The 18,933-nt window shown below is 28.1% G+C and overlaps 2 protein-coding genes and 1 pseudogene across 2 annotated transcripts; all 3 read right to left on the bottom strand.

The window, feature by feature from the left end:
• Window positions 1-822: 822 nt before the first annotated feature.
• LOC146721875 (uncharacterized) lies at window positions 823-7,629 on the bottom strand (annotated as a pseudogene).
• Window positions 7,630-8,442: 813 nt separating this feature from the next.
• Window positions 8,443-13,223, bottom strand: LOC114944680 (coiled-coil domain-containing protein 13). The gene is given in 9 exon segments (XM_085485983.1): window positions 8,443-9,099; window positions 9,662-9,796; window positions 9,932-10,113; window positions 10,440-10,680; window positions 11,240-11,517; window positions 11,658-11,893; window positions 12,201-12,363; window positions 12,610-12,783; window positions 12,978-13,223. Coding segments are annotated over 9 exon segments (1,626 nt in total). The 5' UTR covers window positions 13,146-13,223; the 3' UTR covers window positions 8,443-9,050.
• A 1,397-nt stretch (window positions 13,224-14,620) lies between these two features.
• On the bottom strand, window positions 14,621-18,386 carry LOC114944692 (uncharacterized). The gene is made up of 4 exons (XM_029320729.2): window positions 18,287-18,386; window positions 16,433-17,481; window positions 16,143-16,272; window positions 14,621-16,034 (listed from the first exon to the last, which is right to left on the bottom strand). Exons 2-4 carry the CDS (start codon window positions 17,410-17,412, stop codon window positions 15,837-15,839), a joined length of 1,308 nt encoding a protein of 435 aa, XP_029176562.1. The 5' UTR covers window positions 17,413-17,481; window positions 18,287-18,386; the 3' UTR covers window positions 14,621-15,836.
• Window positions 18,387-18,933: the final 547 nt, after the last annotated feature.

The raw sequence follows: 18,933 nt of genomic DNA, 5'->3' as shown, positions 1-18,933 counted from the left end.
AGCGTTTGACACTTCGATAGACTATTCGTATAACTAATAACGATCAAGCTCGAGCACAGTATACGACACTATTGAATCACAGCAGGGTAATAAAGTACATGTGCTAGCATTAATCCTTTATGGAGTGTCACGCAATTTTCGCTGTACCACCGTGAAGTGATCGGGGATCAGTTTTAATAGACACAATTTTTACATAAAACGACTGATAATAATTAATTAAATCTGTCAAAGTAGCGATTATAATAGTTAAAAAATACATACAGCTCGCAAAATTATTAAAATAATTGTATTCAATTTATAACTTTAGCACGATCGTATATATCGTCACTGTATATGTATGTATGTAATATATTATTTTAATTTAAAAATTCTCTTATAGAATCTATAATATAAATCACAGATTATACGGTAAAATGTTTAATACAAAACAAAGAAAAATTTCAAGCATTTATATGAAAGAATATAAAATATTTTTTATGTTAATTCTTTAATATATACATATTAAATTCAGAAATAAGAAATAAATTATGGAATTTTTTTATATTTTGCATGTTGGAAACACTTTTAATATATAACATAACATACTGCAAACATATATGCAACAGTCTTTCTCTATATAGATGCATGCAAAAGTTATTAGAATCAAGATAAATAAATATATATAAATATATATATAAAATATACTAAAATGCATCTTCTTCTTCATGGATTATGTTCACAAGAATGCATAAATTCGTTGAAACGTTGAATCAAGCGGCGTCCACAAAGAGAGCAACTCCATGACAGTGTCTATCATTACCATACTGTCGATGGATAGCTCTCTTCATAGCGAGCGCTTCATCCCTCAGTTTTAAATTTTCTTCCATTTTATTAATATTTCCATGATAGCATAACAAAGTTATAACATATATAATTAACAAATATTAAATAGAGAGAAAGAGAACGAGAGTATATTTAAAGAACCTTGTTCTTTAAATATGTTTAAATAATTATATATTTTATAATCCTTTTAGACAGAGTTGTACTCTCAAAATATTGCTTCTTATGTAATGTATGCGAAGAAACTTCTTCGAAGAAAAAAAAGTCTATTTACTAGGTTCAATAAATTTTGCGCGATAACTGTTATCATGCGAGTCATTATACACAATACCGCGTAGACGCAGTATCGTAAGACGAGAACTCTGAGTAACTTCGTCAGCAAAGTTTTAACCTACTAATATCAAAAAGGATTATTAGATTCCCAATTTTATTTTTCTGAACTATTTATATTTATTTTATAATATCAATAACTTTTGAACAAAATTGACAAGAATTAAAAATAAAAATTTGTCGGTATTATATATGCAATATAATAATTATATAATATTTAACGTATATTTTTCATGACATTTTACACTTTTCAAAAATCGTTTTTCAAGTACAAAACTCTTGAGAATTGTCCTCAAATATAAAATATTTAGAGAGAATTTTGTTTTTATAAGAGGTATTTGATTTCCATCTCTCAATTTTCAACCCTCGACTTTGACCTCTCAGATCTCTTTCTCTCAGCTTTTTTCCTAATCTTTTAATCTACCAAAATACTTTCGTATATACTTTGTTTTTAATTACTAATTATAATTATAATTTCTCATATTGCTCCAAATTTTGTATTACAATTTCGCGTACTGTAATTCAATCTTATTCTAATTTTGTTAAAATTCAATGAGATACGTACATATCTGCTGCAATATACCTCGCCACGCAAGTGGCTGCCACTCTTTCATTTGCAGAGCTCATCATCTCTCTGCCTCATTTGTAATACACCAACCAATATTAGCGACGACCTGCTACCAGTATAACTGGTCCGCAATCTCGACTCAAGGAAGAAGGTAAGTCCCTCGCGCAAAAGTGTTGCTGCTTTTAGCGGCATGACTTGTTATCAGGAAGGTGCGAGGAACCTTTTTCTCTTTAACGCCGCCATCTGATTGCACCGCAAACATAACCGCTTTGCTACCAGCTCGTGCCACGACTTGTTAACACATCCTTTTGGCCAACCAACAATGCCGCGAGCACGAGAAATTGCAAACAGTTCGGTGCCCCCTAAAATTAATCGTCGAATTAAAAATATATGTCTTTTTCATAAGATTTCTTTATTGGTACATCAAAATTTAATATAAAAGATATTGAATTTTTTGTAGCAATTACGTGGATCTATCATTTTTTATATCGTTTCGGTTTCTCCATCTCGTAATAATTAATAATTCCACGATTCTGTTATTAAAAGATTTAAATTTTATATAGATTGAATTTCAAATTGAATAATTTATATTTTAATAGCGATAATATATTATATAATCCATCTTTCTCTACGAATAAAAGATAATCTTTATTGTTTTTTATACTTTTAACTTTTGCTAGACAATAAAATTGCAAGATGTTAGTATTCGATGCTCGTAAGATTCCGAAGACGTGCCAGCTTCACGTCATCCGTAATTAACGTGTTTCAACTAATCCATGTACAAACCTGTACGACATAAACGAACGCGGCGACAACGTTCCCGATGGAGCAAAATCATTCTGCGTTCTATTTACTCAGATGACATTTCCACCGCAGTTACAAGCAACTGCTTAAACAGTCGTTGATTCGACAATTGCAGAATAAAAGGTATACTGGAATTTGAGGGGAACTTTAGAACATTTTCAAACGCATTTTGTTCATTTTAGATTAACGCAAATATACAGTTAGAATACGATTGTTATTAATTTTTGTTTATGTTTTTTAGTAGAGATAATTTGTATAGTACAATTATTTATTTACATATAATAAAAGAGTTAGACTGGGGTGTCAATAAAATGCTCTCTGATAACGAAATTTCTTAATTAGTTTATTAATCTACGATTATTTTATAAACTATCAGATTTTACTATTCTATACAAAATAAGAATTTTAGGAGCAAATTTAAATATAATCTTTTTTTATAAGTATAGAAAGCCGAGTTGAATGTGACTAATTTTAAATATGGATGCAATTCTCTCTCTTATATATAAAGCATTAAAAAATTCCTAAATAAAAAAATACATGGCTATATAAGAACATTATCTTTTTAAATTTAAGATATTATATTCCTCGTATAAAAAACAATTCCTTTACACTGAAATTATCGAGATTAATTAATAAACTATTACTATAACGTTCAGAACGTTAGCCCGTGTTTTCTATTACTTGATAAACGCGCGATGAAAACCTACGAGGGATCGTCTTTGAGAGCTGCGATTGCACCTTATCAGCGAGCGATGTGATAAGGTGATAACGAAGTGACTCGGTTCGTTATTACCGAAAATCCTCGGTAACCTCGGCGATATAATTCCCAAGTAGTAAATTTTAATAAATTTCGCTCACGTAGCGTTTTCGCTCACATACATATTTTGCGGTCGTAATTGCCAACAGCCTGCATTAATTACAACCGTGTTAATTTACAAGTGGCTGCACGTCCTCTCCGGTAGTTTACACGTTTGCATTACGTAATCGATTTTTAGTCCATTCGCAGTCGACATATTTTTTCCTCTCGTCGCTTACGACAGACAACATTTTTCTATTATGGAGCACGAGATCGTGCCGCAACATTTTTTTTCTTTCTTTATTTTTAAGAAAATAACAATACCGTATAAACTTCGGGATCTTATGAGTGCGATTTCTGGATGTTAATTAATAAACGAGCGTAATTGAATCGAATCACCTTTATTAAATGAACGAGTTTATTAGACGCATTACTATCTTGACGTGATATTGTTGAGGCGATTTGATAAATAATTGATATGAGACGATTACAGATTGAAATTTTTAATTTGATGATGTAATATTCTATGCAAATCAAGCTCGCACGAGCGTTCACAACGAAATCTTATCTTCACTGACGAATTATTTTCGAGAAGACTCGCTAAGACTGCCGTAAAACTGTCCCACTACGAGATAAAAGAAATAAAATAAAACAGCTCGATAATGCGAATTACGTCGCACTTGTTCTATTTACGATAAAAGCATTTGCTTTACAATTTATACAAAAAATATAAAAGTTTATAAATATTACATTATTAATTAAGTATATATACAAATATTGATAGATATACATTATTGAAAAAATAATAGCTTTAATTATATCAGTATTTAATAAGTACAACTTAATTAGAATATTTATTAAAATAATTAAATGTCCTTCAGAGAGAGAGAGAGAATTTTTATAAAATTTCTTCTATATTTTTACAAATTTCTTTTGGTAAACATTCTATTATTTTGCGTCGTCATTCGTGATTAAACTTTTGTTAGCTATAATTGTCATTTGATGTCGATAGCAATTAAAAAACTAGTTTTGATGTAGCTATCAAATTAGGAAAAAACTATATGTAAAATATAGTATTACAAAAAGATATAGATTAGAAAACATATTTAATTAAATTTTAATTTTTAAAAATATACGAGATTTTTAATATTTTAATTAATATTATTTAATGTCTGTGTGTTATGTTTTATGCTTAATAACCAACTTTTTAATATACACATAATAATTTTTCTATGGAATATATATGTAATATTTTAAAATATTGATAAAATATAAAGTTAAAATTATATTTAAAAATAATAATAAAATTTGACAAGTTTTTTCATAACATATGAAAAAATAGCTATTGCCTGTTTCTGTTTATATTATCATGTTATTCAAGAATATATATTATTGATATGAATAATGATTAATATTCTAATAATTAATTATAATTTTATTTCCTGATTTATATATATATTATAAAAACTAATGTAATAAGAAAATATTAATATCAAGAATCGACTTTATTATCATGTTGTTGCGATCATCATATATTTATAAGAAATTAAACTTTAAAAATTATAATTTATGTTTTATGTGCTTTATGCTTTATGCTTTAAATATTTTACTCTGTACATGTATAAGGATTGTTATACTTAAAGAAATAATTTATATTTAAACTTATCAATAATATCTCTGGAAATAATATAATAGAAACGAGCAATAAATTTATTTTCCATATTTTATAAAAAAATTTAAAAATATGTAAAAAAATTATTAATATATATAATTTATAAAATTTTTTTATTTTCTATTTCTTATTTTGAATAAAAACGCATAATATGAAAAATCGCATTTTGCAAAAAATTTAATTATGTCTATTCCAATTTAATTATTCTAAAATTTAATTGATAATATTTTATTATCACAAAAATTGCGAATATTAAAGAAAGAAAAAATTATATTGTATACAATAAATTGATAAAAATATTTTTTAAATGATGAAGATATTGTCTGTTTAACTTTATATAAAATGTTAAAAGATAGATCCAATTTTTTCCATTTTATAAAACTATAAATATTATACGTAATTATTTTTTTACGCAAAATGCTTATATAGCAAAGTTTTTTTTATAATAAAATTTGCGTCAAAAGTCAGGATTTTTAAAAATTTACGTCTAAATTATTCTGATCGATTACCTAATAGTTTTGATACCTTAATGGAAGGTATCAAAGTATATATTTATCGCTCATTTTATATTCATTATCAATCATTTTGACATCGCCTTCACTGAACATTAACGAGTCGTTAATTTGTAATAATTTGTCATAAACTGCAAACAAGAGAAAACAAATATTCTTGTTTTTTAAATATATATCAAAATATTTTAAATGAAAATATTTTATTATTCTATTGTTTTAATACGTTAATTATTTTTTTTAATATATAAATATATGTAATCCTTTATAAAAAATAAGAAATAAGAAGAATGAAGTATAATTTAATAACTGCAAGTGGCACATATTTTAATATAACTATAAAGAAACATTTTTGTTACAGAAACATAAAATAATATTACCTATTATATAGCTAAATAGTAAACGTATAATACTTGTATTTACATTAAAGCATTAAAATATTATTTTATTTACACTATATATATTTTATATTATATTTAGTACTAAATAATATTATTGTCCATAATTTTTTATAATTTATTCTCTACAATTTTTATATTTGGCATATTTTTTTCTGTTTTCATGTTATAAATAATTTTAAGTTTTAATTAGATAACACAAAAATTTTTCAATTTATTTTAATAAACTTTAAACGAGCGATAGATACAGTTGTTAACATATAATTTAATTTGTAATATTTAAGCAGCAACATATAAATATTTGATCTAAATTCTGATTTTATAAATAGTATATCGATAATTGAGCAAATTGTTATTGACTGTAGATTTAATTATTAATTATTTGTTAATTAACGTTCGCCCTATTATTGGCAAATGTCATCATGTCTGGCAATATTGCAGAAAGAGAGAGAAAGAGAAAACAATATCTACTTCAAATCTAATATAGAAGATAAAGGCATTTTAAGCAAATGTGTAAAATTAGAATTAATTTTTTTAACATTATAATTTAAAGTTATTTTAAAGTTTATCTTAGCAAGTTTCCCATTTGTTGTCAATTTACGAAATGAGAAATTAATAATCCGATCGATCAAGTATAATTTTTCAGTTTAATACGTACAATCATGATAAGAGAAATCGAAAAAATTGATGTAAAATTATTTCTTTTTTTACTTGTATACTCTTTTCGAGCTATTTCTTTTTTCACTTATACTTTTGAATATTTAATCAGTCGCAATTAACCGGTTCCGGTAAAAAATATTTCGGCATCGTTAGGGTTGACATGCGCATATCGTGAAATTATCATCTCCATAGGCCGATGAGTTTAGTAACGACCTCGCGTGTTACATAATGAAAATGGAGCGTACGTTTCGTATTGCCCCGAATGCACGATTGTTCCATTGAAATTTGCATATGAAAAGACGAACATATGAGTAAGTGAGAAAATGTATTCTCAGAGAAAAAGAGCATCAGTTTCGTGAACTCATGAGACACTTTATGTAGAAATCGACCAATCTTATCATATCAATGTGTACCTTTTAATATTTATCCTCATCTTTCACAATTCAATTCTCACACTTTTCGAATAACATGAAAATCTAAGATTTATAATAGATAGATATATAAAAAATAAGTGTGAATAGAAAATGGACTTTAAAATATATTTACACTTGTTGGTCCATTGGTTTCGATGGGATACGATTAGGTCGTTGGCGCCATCCGTTTCGATATCCGATTTCTGAGCCGATCCCGATGACGAACCACCGACCAATTCATCTAGCTTACCTGTACAAATCTGACGGAGTCGCGGAATTAATCGTCGCGTTGCGACGGAGTTTCCGGCCTGGACCTCCAGATGATGATGATGATCGGCGCGGTACCAGGGTGTTGATCGCAGCCGGCGATATGGCGAAAAAAAAATTCACGGCAAACGACTTGGCGGAATGAACGGACGGAGGAGGTTCAAGAACGAGTGACGTGGACATCCCACGGCGTCGACTCATATACTCTACCCGCGCCGATCTGACGTCACGGGCGCGTTTCTTATCAGCCAGGAGTTCCAACACCTGTAAAGTCCACACCTGTCGGCGATGAGCTTAAGCACCAGTCGGAAACACGCCCAGCTCGCTCAACGACGACGATGACGGTGACGAAAAATTCTCGTGAAGCGCCACCCGTAATTCGCCGGTATACATTCTGGCATTTGGAATCGCTTCGGTGACACTCGGTTCACGTTTGACATTTCGAAATGCGCTTAAACATCTATTTTTCTCATATTTTAATTGTCTATTTTTTTAATAAATTTTTAATTTCTATATAGTTTTTAATACTTTATGATCAAACGAGAGAGGAAATCGTGTGTTTGATCTCGAGTCATTCAAAGATTAAAAGTCATGAATTAGACGTCTATTAGCATTTAATATTTATTTAAAATCGTTTATGGTAAATCAACAACAATAAATGCAGAGCTTTCGCTTTTTATTATTCAAAAATGTAAGAGATATAAAAAATGTGAAAGATATGTGTATATGATAAATATTTGAAAATTTAAACGCGTTGTAAAAATTGATCATAATGAGAAAATCAAATATCTACACTTTCGAATATTAATCGTCTTGCACAAGAATTATTGAAGACGATGATGGAACTTGGCGATTGATCAAAATAGTAGAATACACTTTGCAAACGAGTATTGCTATTGATGAAACGGTTATGTAAAATGGACAGAGAATTCTCTCTTTTTCTTCTAATGTAAAAGAAATGTAGGTAAGTTAACTATACAACTCTAAATAGGACATCAGAAACTTAGTATGATTCGATAAACGATTCAATATTTGAGACATGTTATACAAGTCTAAAATATATGATAAACTACATATTTGATGAACACACCTAAAAATTAAAATGTAGACATACAAAGTGAATTACTCTTGTTCTATTACAAACAACTATTTAAATCAAAAATTTTATTTATTTTGTAGATACGTAGAATAAGTATATATCAGGATACGAAGTTACACTTTACTAAGCATCTTATATAAAAATGTAGGCATATATAATAATATGTGTATGGAATTTTTTCATTTTGCTATCTATATCGCAGCGCGATGTAAAATCCCATTTGCATGCTCTTGGGAACGCATTGTCGCCAAAAACTTTCAAACTCCCGACTAGATTCGAGCGTGAGATTGGGAATCGTCTCGCGTTCTACTCTTGAGTAAGGAAAAGCGGGATGAATTTACGGCCGCGTCGCGATATCAATGGCGAGAATAAACGAATTGACCGAGGTAAACATCAGAGCGATGTTAAGAGGGACCGGAGAGGAACGACGCGAGGTAGAAACGAAACTGTGAGTTTTGTTCCGACGATGTCACGCGGGTTTACGTGGAAGCGTTGCACCTTATCTCGTGTCCTAGTTACATCACCGCGAGCCGCGGCTTTGTTGCTACTTCATCTATTCCGATCGCAGACGACTGTTGCGTGTACTATATATGTGTACGAATGTTTTATTTTATTTGTAACACAGTTATTTTCCCCCTGAAAAAAAATAACTTGAGATTAAAGCCTGAAATTTATTTTTCGAATATCGCTTCGTCTTTTCTTCTTTTTTTCTTTTTTAAATTGTTACAGTAGAACGACTTCCACCCGCGATCAATGGTTTGTTCCTAAAAAAAATATTTATGATTTTCTATTATAAGAAAATAACAGAAAAGAATTAGTCAGGCCGAAGTTAAATTAGTCTTACACTACTTTGATTAAAAATATAGGAAAATGAGAGGCCGGGAAGAAAAAAAGTATATAAATGTTGAGAAAATAATATATTAATATGGAACATTTGCTTAACAATATCGTGATTGCTAGGGATAATTATGCAATTGATATTAAACAAACTAATAATTTTTTGATGCATTACTTTAAAAAATAATGGTAGTTTTTAACAATTATTGATTAGACAGAAAGAAAAAAATTATGACAGATTTTTACGCGCTATACATTTCACAGAAGCAATAGATGAAAACCTAAAAATAGATGTTTGGTCTCGTCTGCACTTCTTACACGAGTCTATTTCTAGAAGGCCATATTGGAAAGTGGCATCGTGAGATTAGCTAATTGTCCTTTGCAAAGCATACATGCATATTTACACACATGTACGGTTACTAAACGTAATTCAAATTTGGCTTGTGTGTATTTGCGAAAATTTAAATTTGGACTGATTTAAAGATTCACCTGCATGCATCTTTGAACGTTTTTCGAGCTTGATCCAGCATTTGTTTGTACATGGCGAGATCTGAGACTTTGTCCTGTTGTATAGTATCTAATCTGGCCTTCAGGGCGAGACACTCCTCTTCTAATAATTCGATTCTAAATAAAGATTCAAACATAAAAAAGATAGGAAACGATATAGATAAAAAATACCTAATATATATTATTTTTTCATTAAAATTATTTAAATTATAAAGAAAGGATACATTTTTTTTATCATAGCAAATAACTTACTTGAAACAAACTTCTTCGGAATTGATAGTTTCTTCTTCGGATCTTAAACTCAACATGGATTTTGTATAAGATTTTGCTCGATATCCGGAATCCACTTTAACAAGACCCACTCTTTCTTTTTCCAAATTCCGCAATTTTGACTCTAATTTCGCACATTTACTTTTTTCCTTATGCAGCAGTTCCTTTAAATAAATAATCAAATTTTACAAAATTCCATAAAAATCTGCAAAAAATGTTATACACAATTTTAAATACAATTTGAATTTCTTTATTATTTCGATTTAACAATTATATATATCTATATATATATGGTATATATATATAATTAAGTAATCAAAGAATTTTTCATAAAATTAAAATATAAATTAACTTGTTGCATTTTTTATTGAATAAACATTTTAATATATTAATTAGAAAAATTTAATAAATCTTCTTCATATAGATTTTGAACGTCGAATGAATTATCCTAGAATTTTCTAACAAACTTAATATGAATTTCATAACTTACTATAAATGAATTTGCTTCGTTTCTTTCCTTATCCAAGCGTTGATTGAGCACGGTTACCAGTTCTAATAGTCTCACCCGTTCGGCTTCGGCAGCTAGAGCCAAGGTTACATATTCATTTGCTTCGCCTAAATTTCGCGAACTAGTGAGTGGACTAATCTGGTGCTCCTCTTTTAACCGGAGATCTGAACGAAACGGGGTTTGACACTTCAGAGATTCATTCGATATGATGCCATTTCTAAAATTAAGAAACAAAGGTGTAGATTATTTATTTATTGAACCGATGTAACTACAAATCTGATTGTATGTGTGGACACGAGAAATCACAGAAATTAAATTTTCTAATTATAAGTAGAAAAAAGAATGGTTGTCTCAGCCACTTATTCATTAAATCGATTCTTGACGATCAGAATTATTTTTCTTGTAAATTAGTTTACACATTGCATACTATATTATATCTAATAAATAATATATTGTATATTGTATATTATATATAATATATATTTATATATTATATACAGGGTGTATCTAAATAAGTGTGAAAAATTTTCAATGATTATTTGTCGAAAATTAAAGGATACTCTTATATCCCTGAGGAGTTACACTTTTCTAAAGAGGAAAGTAAAAATTAAGTTTTTATTTTTTTCTCAAATTTTAGACAAATTAAAGAAATTAAACTTGGTGGATATTTATCGGTTTTATTTCTTTAATTTGTTTTAGAAGTTAGAAATTAGAAAAGTGCAACTCTTCAGGGAGGGATATAAGACTATATATTTATATAAGATACCCCCCTTAAATTTTAACAAAAAATCATCCTAAAATTTTTCGCACTTATTTGAATACACTCTGTATATATTTTTTTATACATTTATTTATATATAATATCTCTAATTTGTACTAACTTCAACTTGTCGATCTCGATCTCGCGTTCCTCCAATCTTCTGCACAACTGATCGACGTGTAATTGCATTGCTCGAAGCTCATTTTTTATATTTGCATTCTCACGTTCGATCTTATGTTCCTTATTCTGCACTTCCATTTCGCGCTCTTGATATCTTGCCTCGACAATTTTCAATCGTTCCTGATAACGTATCATATCATTTGCATGCATTAAAAAAATTTTGCAATCTACTATGTACTGCAATTTTTTCATAGTACTAAGTAGACACTGGTTTGCAATTGATTCTTTATTATTTAGATTAAATATCTTCTATCACTAACATTAAGCGCGTCGATCAGACGATCATCATGAGATCTTTTTTCATTCAGCATCGCAATGTTCCCCTTCGCGATATTTAATTCGTGTTCCAATACTTTTATTCTCGCTTTGGAAGCATCGAGCTTCCTTTTCGAAGTCTCCAATGCTACTTCTGCTTGTCTCAATTCCTTCGCTGTATTTTCGATCTGTTGTCGTCTTTCCTTTTCAACAATTCGGAGATTTGCTATATTTTGTCGATCTAGGATAACTAAATAAATGATTTAATATTGTAAGAAAATAAATAAATATTCACAACTATAAGAGTCTCAATTTATACAAATTGTGCAATTATATAAATAATGTAATTTAATAAATAATTATAAAGTTATATCAAATTATGAACTTAAATTATAAATTTATATATATGTGAACAAGTTGAAACAAATATATAAAATTGGAACAATAATATAATAATATATAAAATAATTTATAAATAAAACTAATTATAATCGTGAAGAGTCCATTTAAATATACATGAATAAGACTTTATACATTTTTTCCCCTACCAGAAGATTCTTTCTGCGATTTCTCGTGTTCAGACAATTTGATCTGCAGTTCTGCCACTTTCTGTTGCAAATTTCGAATTTGCTCGGCTCGCCCACGCCAATTACCCGGTATACTCGAAAGCGTGTTGATATTAATATTTTCACCCACTTCGCTGTACAACAACTGAGACTTGTATTCTTAGTGATAATTCCATATAGAGAAATTTAGAATCTTCAATCACGTGATAAAAAATAAATATAACATGCCTTGCATTTTTATATAAATATTTGCGAAAGTTACAAAGGTCCTAAAATCTTTATCATTTTTTATCAAAAGTAATTGAAAACACTGACATTTGACTTTTTCTATCTAAAAATTAGTTATTTATTTGACATTAATTAAGCTTATAGAGAACACAATATATAATACCTTTTGTGCTTTATTAATCTCTTGTCGAAGAATAGCGCATGTATTTCTAGATTCACAAAGTTTTGTTTGAACTCGCTGCAGCTTGTTTTTCAAACATTTAATTCGTTCATCATCTTTGCTTGATAAATTATTCTTTGAATCTTTTTCCCTTGTGTTATTCTGATTTCCATCTTTTTTGATATTACAATCATAAAATGTGTAAAACAATCACGGAATAGTCAGTTAAAAATTATTTATACAAATATATAGTCGAGAAATTAATATCTACTTTTTCAAAAAGTTTTTTATTAGTATAACTCAAATTTATTTAATTCGAAATTGCAATTTAGCTATATTGCTTGCAAATGGGAAGAAAATACGAACTCACTATTACCGAAATTCTTGTACGTTTCAGATTTGAGAATCTGTTGCAATTCCGCTCTTTGGCGCTCCAGCTCGTCATCTTTGATAAGCAGAGTGGCTTCTAAATTCTTGCACTTCGTTTTTAGAGTTTCCATTTCGGCGATTTGATTTCTATATTTCTTGCCAAGTTCCATTAACTTTGTCTTAGCCGGTTCAGACGACTTTCCTATTGCATTTTGCCAATTCAATTTTTCTTGTGACAGTTTACGCAACTTCTCCTCTGCTTGCTCAAACGCTCGTCGCAAACATTCATTCTCCGCTGTTAAATCCTGTCATACAATTATTGTTTGAACGCGATATTGAATTAATTAATAAATTACAGAATAAAAATGAAATAAACATTATTATAAAAATATTTGTAACACATTGTGTAAAAATATAAAAATAAAATATTTATAGATGAGAGATTTACATTTTTTGTTCAAAAAATTATTTTCGCTCTTTTTATTTTTCTTAGTAATATAACTTCGGAATATATAATACGGAGATTGTAATAAGGAATAAAGAGATATAAATAGATTATAGAGCAGATACATATTTTTATTTTACACAATCAGTATTTTTTTTTTTTTTACTTTTAGATTTACATATACATCAGATTATTATTATACTTACATGAATGCGATCTTGCAAAAATTTATTTAATTCCTCTGGGAATATGATACGTTCGGGAAACTGTCCCTATATAAAAGTAGCCCATATATAAAAGAAGCAAACTGTAGAATACGAGTAATAAGGAAAATAAAATAATATATTTGTTTAATAGTCCATTACATATGAAACTTTCGCGTGTTAATCGCTGATATTATAACCAAATATATCCAAAAAAATGTACAAATACCTCTACGAATTTAGATGATATATCTTCATTTTTAAGAGACTCATTTGTATCTAACTTAACCGAAACTGCCATTTTTACATTAAATATTTAATAAAAAATATTCAATTTAACTTATAAAATGGCAACCTCGAATATATTGCTATATGCATTGCTACTTCTGTTTTTAAGTTATTTGCAGAATAAAATTCTGCCAATGGAATTCTTTATGCAGAATTATGCATTACTGATATCGCAAAACTAGAATAATGCGAAGCTATAAATGAGAATTAGTTCTATTTATGAACAGATGTTTTTACAATTAAATTAAATGTCAAAAATGTCCATACTGAATGCGATTAATGCGAATGTTTATTCAATATACGCGCTCGTTTGTTCTACACATACATACGTAAGATCATGTTTACAAATTAAAGATGCAATGCAATATTTAAATTATACATTTATGTTCTGATAAGTGATATATTTACAAGTACTTTATAATGAATTCAAATAATAGAGAAAAAGAAATTTTGACGCAACAAAATTCTTTCAATATATAGGTGTATATATTAGTGTGTGTCTATATATATATATATATATATATATATATGTATGTATATTGTATATGTATATTGTGTGTGTCTATATATATATATATATATATATATATATATATATAGACACACACAATATACATATACAATATACATATACAATATACATATACATATACAAATACATATACAATATACATATCAAAAAATACAAGTAGGGTTGCATAAACTTAGATTATTTCTCACAGAAAAATCTTTATTTGTTATTAAACAAAGCCCGGAAAAGTTCCGTTTAACAAGATATTTACGCTTATACGCACATATATCCGTACAGAATTTATTTAAATTCAATCATGTTATAATATCATCAAACATCTTCGATTAAATTTATTTAAATTTTATTAATCGTTACACATAGTTAATTAATGGAAATAGAGAAATTATATCGATTTTCTTACGTCAATTAATGGATTTGCTATATTTAATCGTCAATTATATACTTTTTAATTGTTCAAATCACTCAAAAACTTTTTAACTGCTCAAATCAATTGTCAATTGAATTGTCTTCGATTGAATGTTTTTTTCAATCGTCCATTAAAGTAGTTCTATTAAAATTAACTCATATTAATCGTTTAATTGAAAAACTTTCAATTAAATTAGCTTGTATTAATAGTTTAATCGATCGCTCTCCGATTAATCTTTCTAAAAAAAATCGTCAATTCAAAATATTTTAATTAAATCTGTTCATATCATTTGTTCAATTTTAAAAAATTTAATTGATATTTTGCCAACTCTGACCCTGTATATAAAATAATTGTTAATATACAGGGTATCTGGTAACTAATGGATCAACGATTACAAATGGATTCTTTGGTCAATTTGGGAACGATTTTTCCTCAGCGAAAATGTCGAAAAAGGTCATCATTTTTTACAACTTTCCAATATTTGTAATTATCTTTATAACTAGTCAGTATCTTTATAACTAAGCCTCAAATTAAAATTTTATTATAATAAACTCTACCTGAAATTAACTGAAGAATGTAATTATGTTAGACTTTTAACTCCAAAACGTTTAGTTTTCAAAAAACCTATTTTTTTCAATCGCTTATAACTCGAAAATTATTGACTTCTCAACATTTTTGCTAAGAAAAAATCGTCTCCAAATTGGCCAGAGAATCCGCCCTTAATCATTAGTCCGTTAGTTACCGGACACCCTGTATATAACAGATTATATATTTAAAATAATGACAAATAATTATAGAAAATTATTTGTTACGTGAAGAAAAAAACAATCCTTTTTATCATTAATATAAAAATTCTGTGTTTTAAAATATCTCATTCATAAGACTAAATTTTTAAATGATAATCTTGCAAATATAATCGCTTTGTTAATTATTTTTATTATATTTATTTTATAGAACTGTTATTATTAAGCTTTTTGATCTATAGTATTATTTCTCCTTCTTTATTGATTTCTTTTTTTGCTGGATCTGACTTAAATTAATTTTTTTTGCTTTTTTAAGCGCTTGCGGGTTCTTCTTGGCAATTGCAAAATTTTTGACCTTATTCATCTTTTTATCATTAGGTTTTAAGACTTCTACCTTGATCTGTTCTTTCTTGAAGAGTGATTGATTCAGTGAGAGTCCTTTCTGTTAAAAGTACAAAAGTAGAAAGATATAAGAACGTTCAATAAATTATATCAATAAATTATATCAATAAATTATATCAATAAATTATAATAAATTGCTTTTTTTTACCTCCAAATCTGTACTATTTGTCAAACACACAAATGCAAATTTTTTTACATGTCCTTTAGTTGGCCTCCGAATAAAAGCTACTTTATTAACCTTGGTCAAGAAATGTTGTTCGAGCTCATGGGGTGACCAGCTATAAATAATCATTTGGATTTATGAAAAAAATTAAACAAAAATATGTTAGAAAATAAATAAATATTCATTAACACCTTAATAATTTATGCTCTTGAGTTGGCCTGTACTTACATTAATTTTACAAATTTATTCTAGAAAATAAGAATATATGCTCTTACTCGGATGGTAAATTGCCCACAAAAAGGATGTTTTCGTTTTTCTTCTGATGTTCTAAAACTGGTTTCTTTCTTTCTTTTACTTCCTCCTTTTTTCCTTTTAAAATATTTGCTTTCTCATCTATATCATCTTCATCATCTTCAGATTCATCATCTTCAAATTCTTTATCATCTTCAGATTCTTCATCATCTTTAGATTCATCATCTTCTTCGCTTTCATCGTCAAATTGTTCATTAATATTATCTATAGATTCTTCTTTATCGCTGTGATCTTCATCATTTTCATCCTTGTCATCTTCATTATCATCTTGATCATCACTGTCATCTTGATCGTCCATTTCCAATTCGTTTTTAACTTGATGGTGGACATATTTCTTTTTTTCTTTTATCTTATTCTGCGCTTCATTCTTTTCCTCATGTTGGCTATTTTCCTTCTCCAATTTATTTGCCGACTTTTCATATTTAAGCTTTCTGTTAAGTGCAGACAACATTTTTTTTGCTCGTTTTGACAACACTTCCCTATTCCTGATTTCTTCTATTTTTGCTTCCATCTCTTCTATACTAAGCGTAGATGCAGCATTTAGAAAACGCCTTCGTCTTTTCTTATGTACTTCACGCTTTGCTTGCTTCTTCTTCAAATTTTCTAATTTATTTTCCTTAGTTTTTATTTTTTTACTAACAGATTCTTCCTTGAGTTTAGCAATAGGTAATTTAATTTCTGTCTTTTTCTTTGTTATTAATGGTTGCCCTATATTAATTTGTTGTTTCGTTTTCTGTTTCTCTTTTTGTTTGTACATCTTCTTGAGAATTTGCACTTTATTCTGAGTTGTAGAGTTCCCATTTTGTGCAGAAGTTGCAAGTTTGGCCTTTTTAGGACTTTTCTTGGATTCAATTACATTCTCCTGCTTCAGAGTTGACTTTGCAGAAAGAGAAGTCTCACTCAGCGATCGTTTCTTTCCTTTCTTATCTACTTTAGTCTTCATTTGAAAGTATATATTTGAGATGCAAACTAGGATTAGTAATTAATACGTAGATTGGTACGTATTCAAATTCTGAAAATATAATTAAATATATATAATAAGAACGTAGATATTTGAGAATCGCCAGACAGAATTTAAAAAAGGTAAGAATCTTCTCTCGACCGTACTAGCAAATATTATTTATTCAATCACAACGTTTCGACCCTTCTTTGAGTCCTTATCAAGTGATCTAGATATACATAGACAGAGATTAATACAATAAAAAACAAAATTACTTCACTAACAATATTACAAAATGATAAAAAGAAGCGAAACATACTTGTAAAAATAAAAATAAAATTATAATTTTAAGATGTCAAGGACGAACATAGTGTCGGTTTGACAACACGTCAAGACTCTTAGACGAGTTATTGGAAACTAAACGACCCTTATTATTTTGTCGTAGATATCACTTAGATTGTCGGTATCCCTTTGTAAATTAATAGCGTTATTATTTTTCTTAATAAAAAACATTTCAGCGATTTCTCTTTTTCTTACGTGTTTTTCACTATGCAAAATAACAGGCGTAGTCCAGTCAAAATCGTGATCGAATTCAATTTTAGGACTCGAAGAAGGGTCGAAACGTTGTGATTGAATAAATAATATTTGCCAGTACGGTCGAGAGAAGATTCTTACCTTTTTTAAATATATATATTTCATACAAAATCTTTAATTATAATATAGATATGAAATACATGCTCCTTTTATAAAAAATTTTGATTGCCGAACATACAAAAAGGAATATTTATTTTCGCGTGCAAAATACTTTTAAATACCTCAAATAACATTTAACTTTGCTTTTTATTAAAAATTTAAGATATTTTTCGGTCAAACTTACCAAATTATCGTATTTCCGATTGCTTAAGGTTATGTTTCAGCTGGACAACGTGCTTGCTTCATAGACGGCTGGGGTAGAAAGAAAGGGAAACCGGATAAGGAACAAGAGACAAGAATGGAGGGAAAAATTTGATACGTCATCAGAGAGGTTTTTGACGTCATAGATCGAAATCATCGATAGTACTACACAATCGATATATACGAATCGATATATCGAATTAAAATGTTCAAAATATTTTTTACTCAGTAACAACAATATATACTATAAATTATTCAAGTATATATTATATTATTCTAATATATTATATATATTATATAAATTGCTCATATGTTATATAATTATACAATATTTTATTAATTATATTTGTAAACTTAAAAAAAATTCCTTATTCCACCTAAAACAAATAAATTTCGAATTCGCTTTGAAATGATCAATATTGAATGTAAATTTCGAAATTATTGTCCTCGTTGGTTTAAATTGTTAAAAAAATGAAATAATTCTATAATTTAAAGAAAATTTGTCAGATTACACATAATCCAATTATATATTATATATCAATTTAGATTATTCAACTTTATTTTCAACGTCGTTATTTTATTAGTAAAGTTGAATAATCTAAATTGATATAATATACAATTGGATTATGT

Source organism: Nylanderia fulva, unplaced genomic scaffold, assembly GCF_048542155.1.
Source record: "Nylanderia fulva isolate GAGA-0341 unplaced genomic scaffold, ASM4854215v1 Scaffold4, whole genome shotgun sequence".
NCBI lineage: Eukaryota > Metazoa > Arthropoda > Insecta > Hymenoptera > Formicidae > Nylanderia > Nylanderia fulva.
Note: the sequence above shows the minus strand (reverse complement) of the source record. Positions and strands in the feature narration are given on the sequence as shown.

Bases quoted from the DNA above. Each gene is read 5' to 3' on its own strand.
- LOC114944692 (XM_029320729.2), bottom strand. From the start codon at position 17,412: ATGAAGACTAAAGTAGATAAGAAAGGAAAGAAACGATCGCTGAGTGAG. The intron at 16,273-16,432 runs GTAAGAGCATAT...GATTATTTATAG, and splicing joins GTGGGCAATTTACCATCCGA to CTGGTCACCCCATGAGCTCG. The intron at 16,035-16,142 runs GTAAAAAAAAGC...TACTTTTAACAG, and splicing joins CAAATAGTACAGATTTGGAG to AAAGGACTCTCACTGAATCA.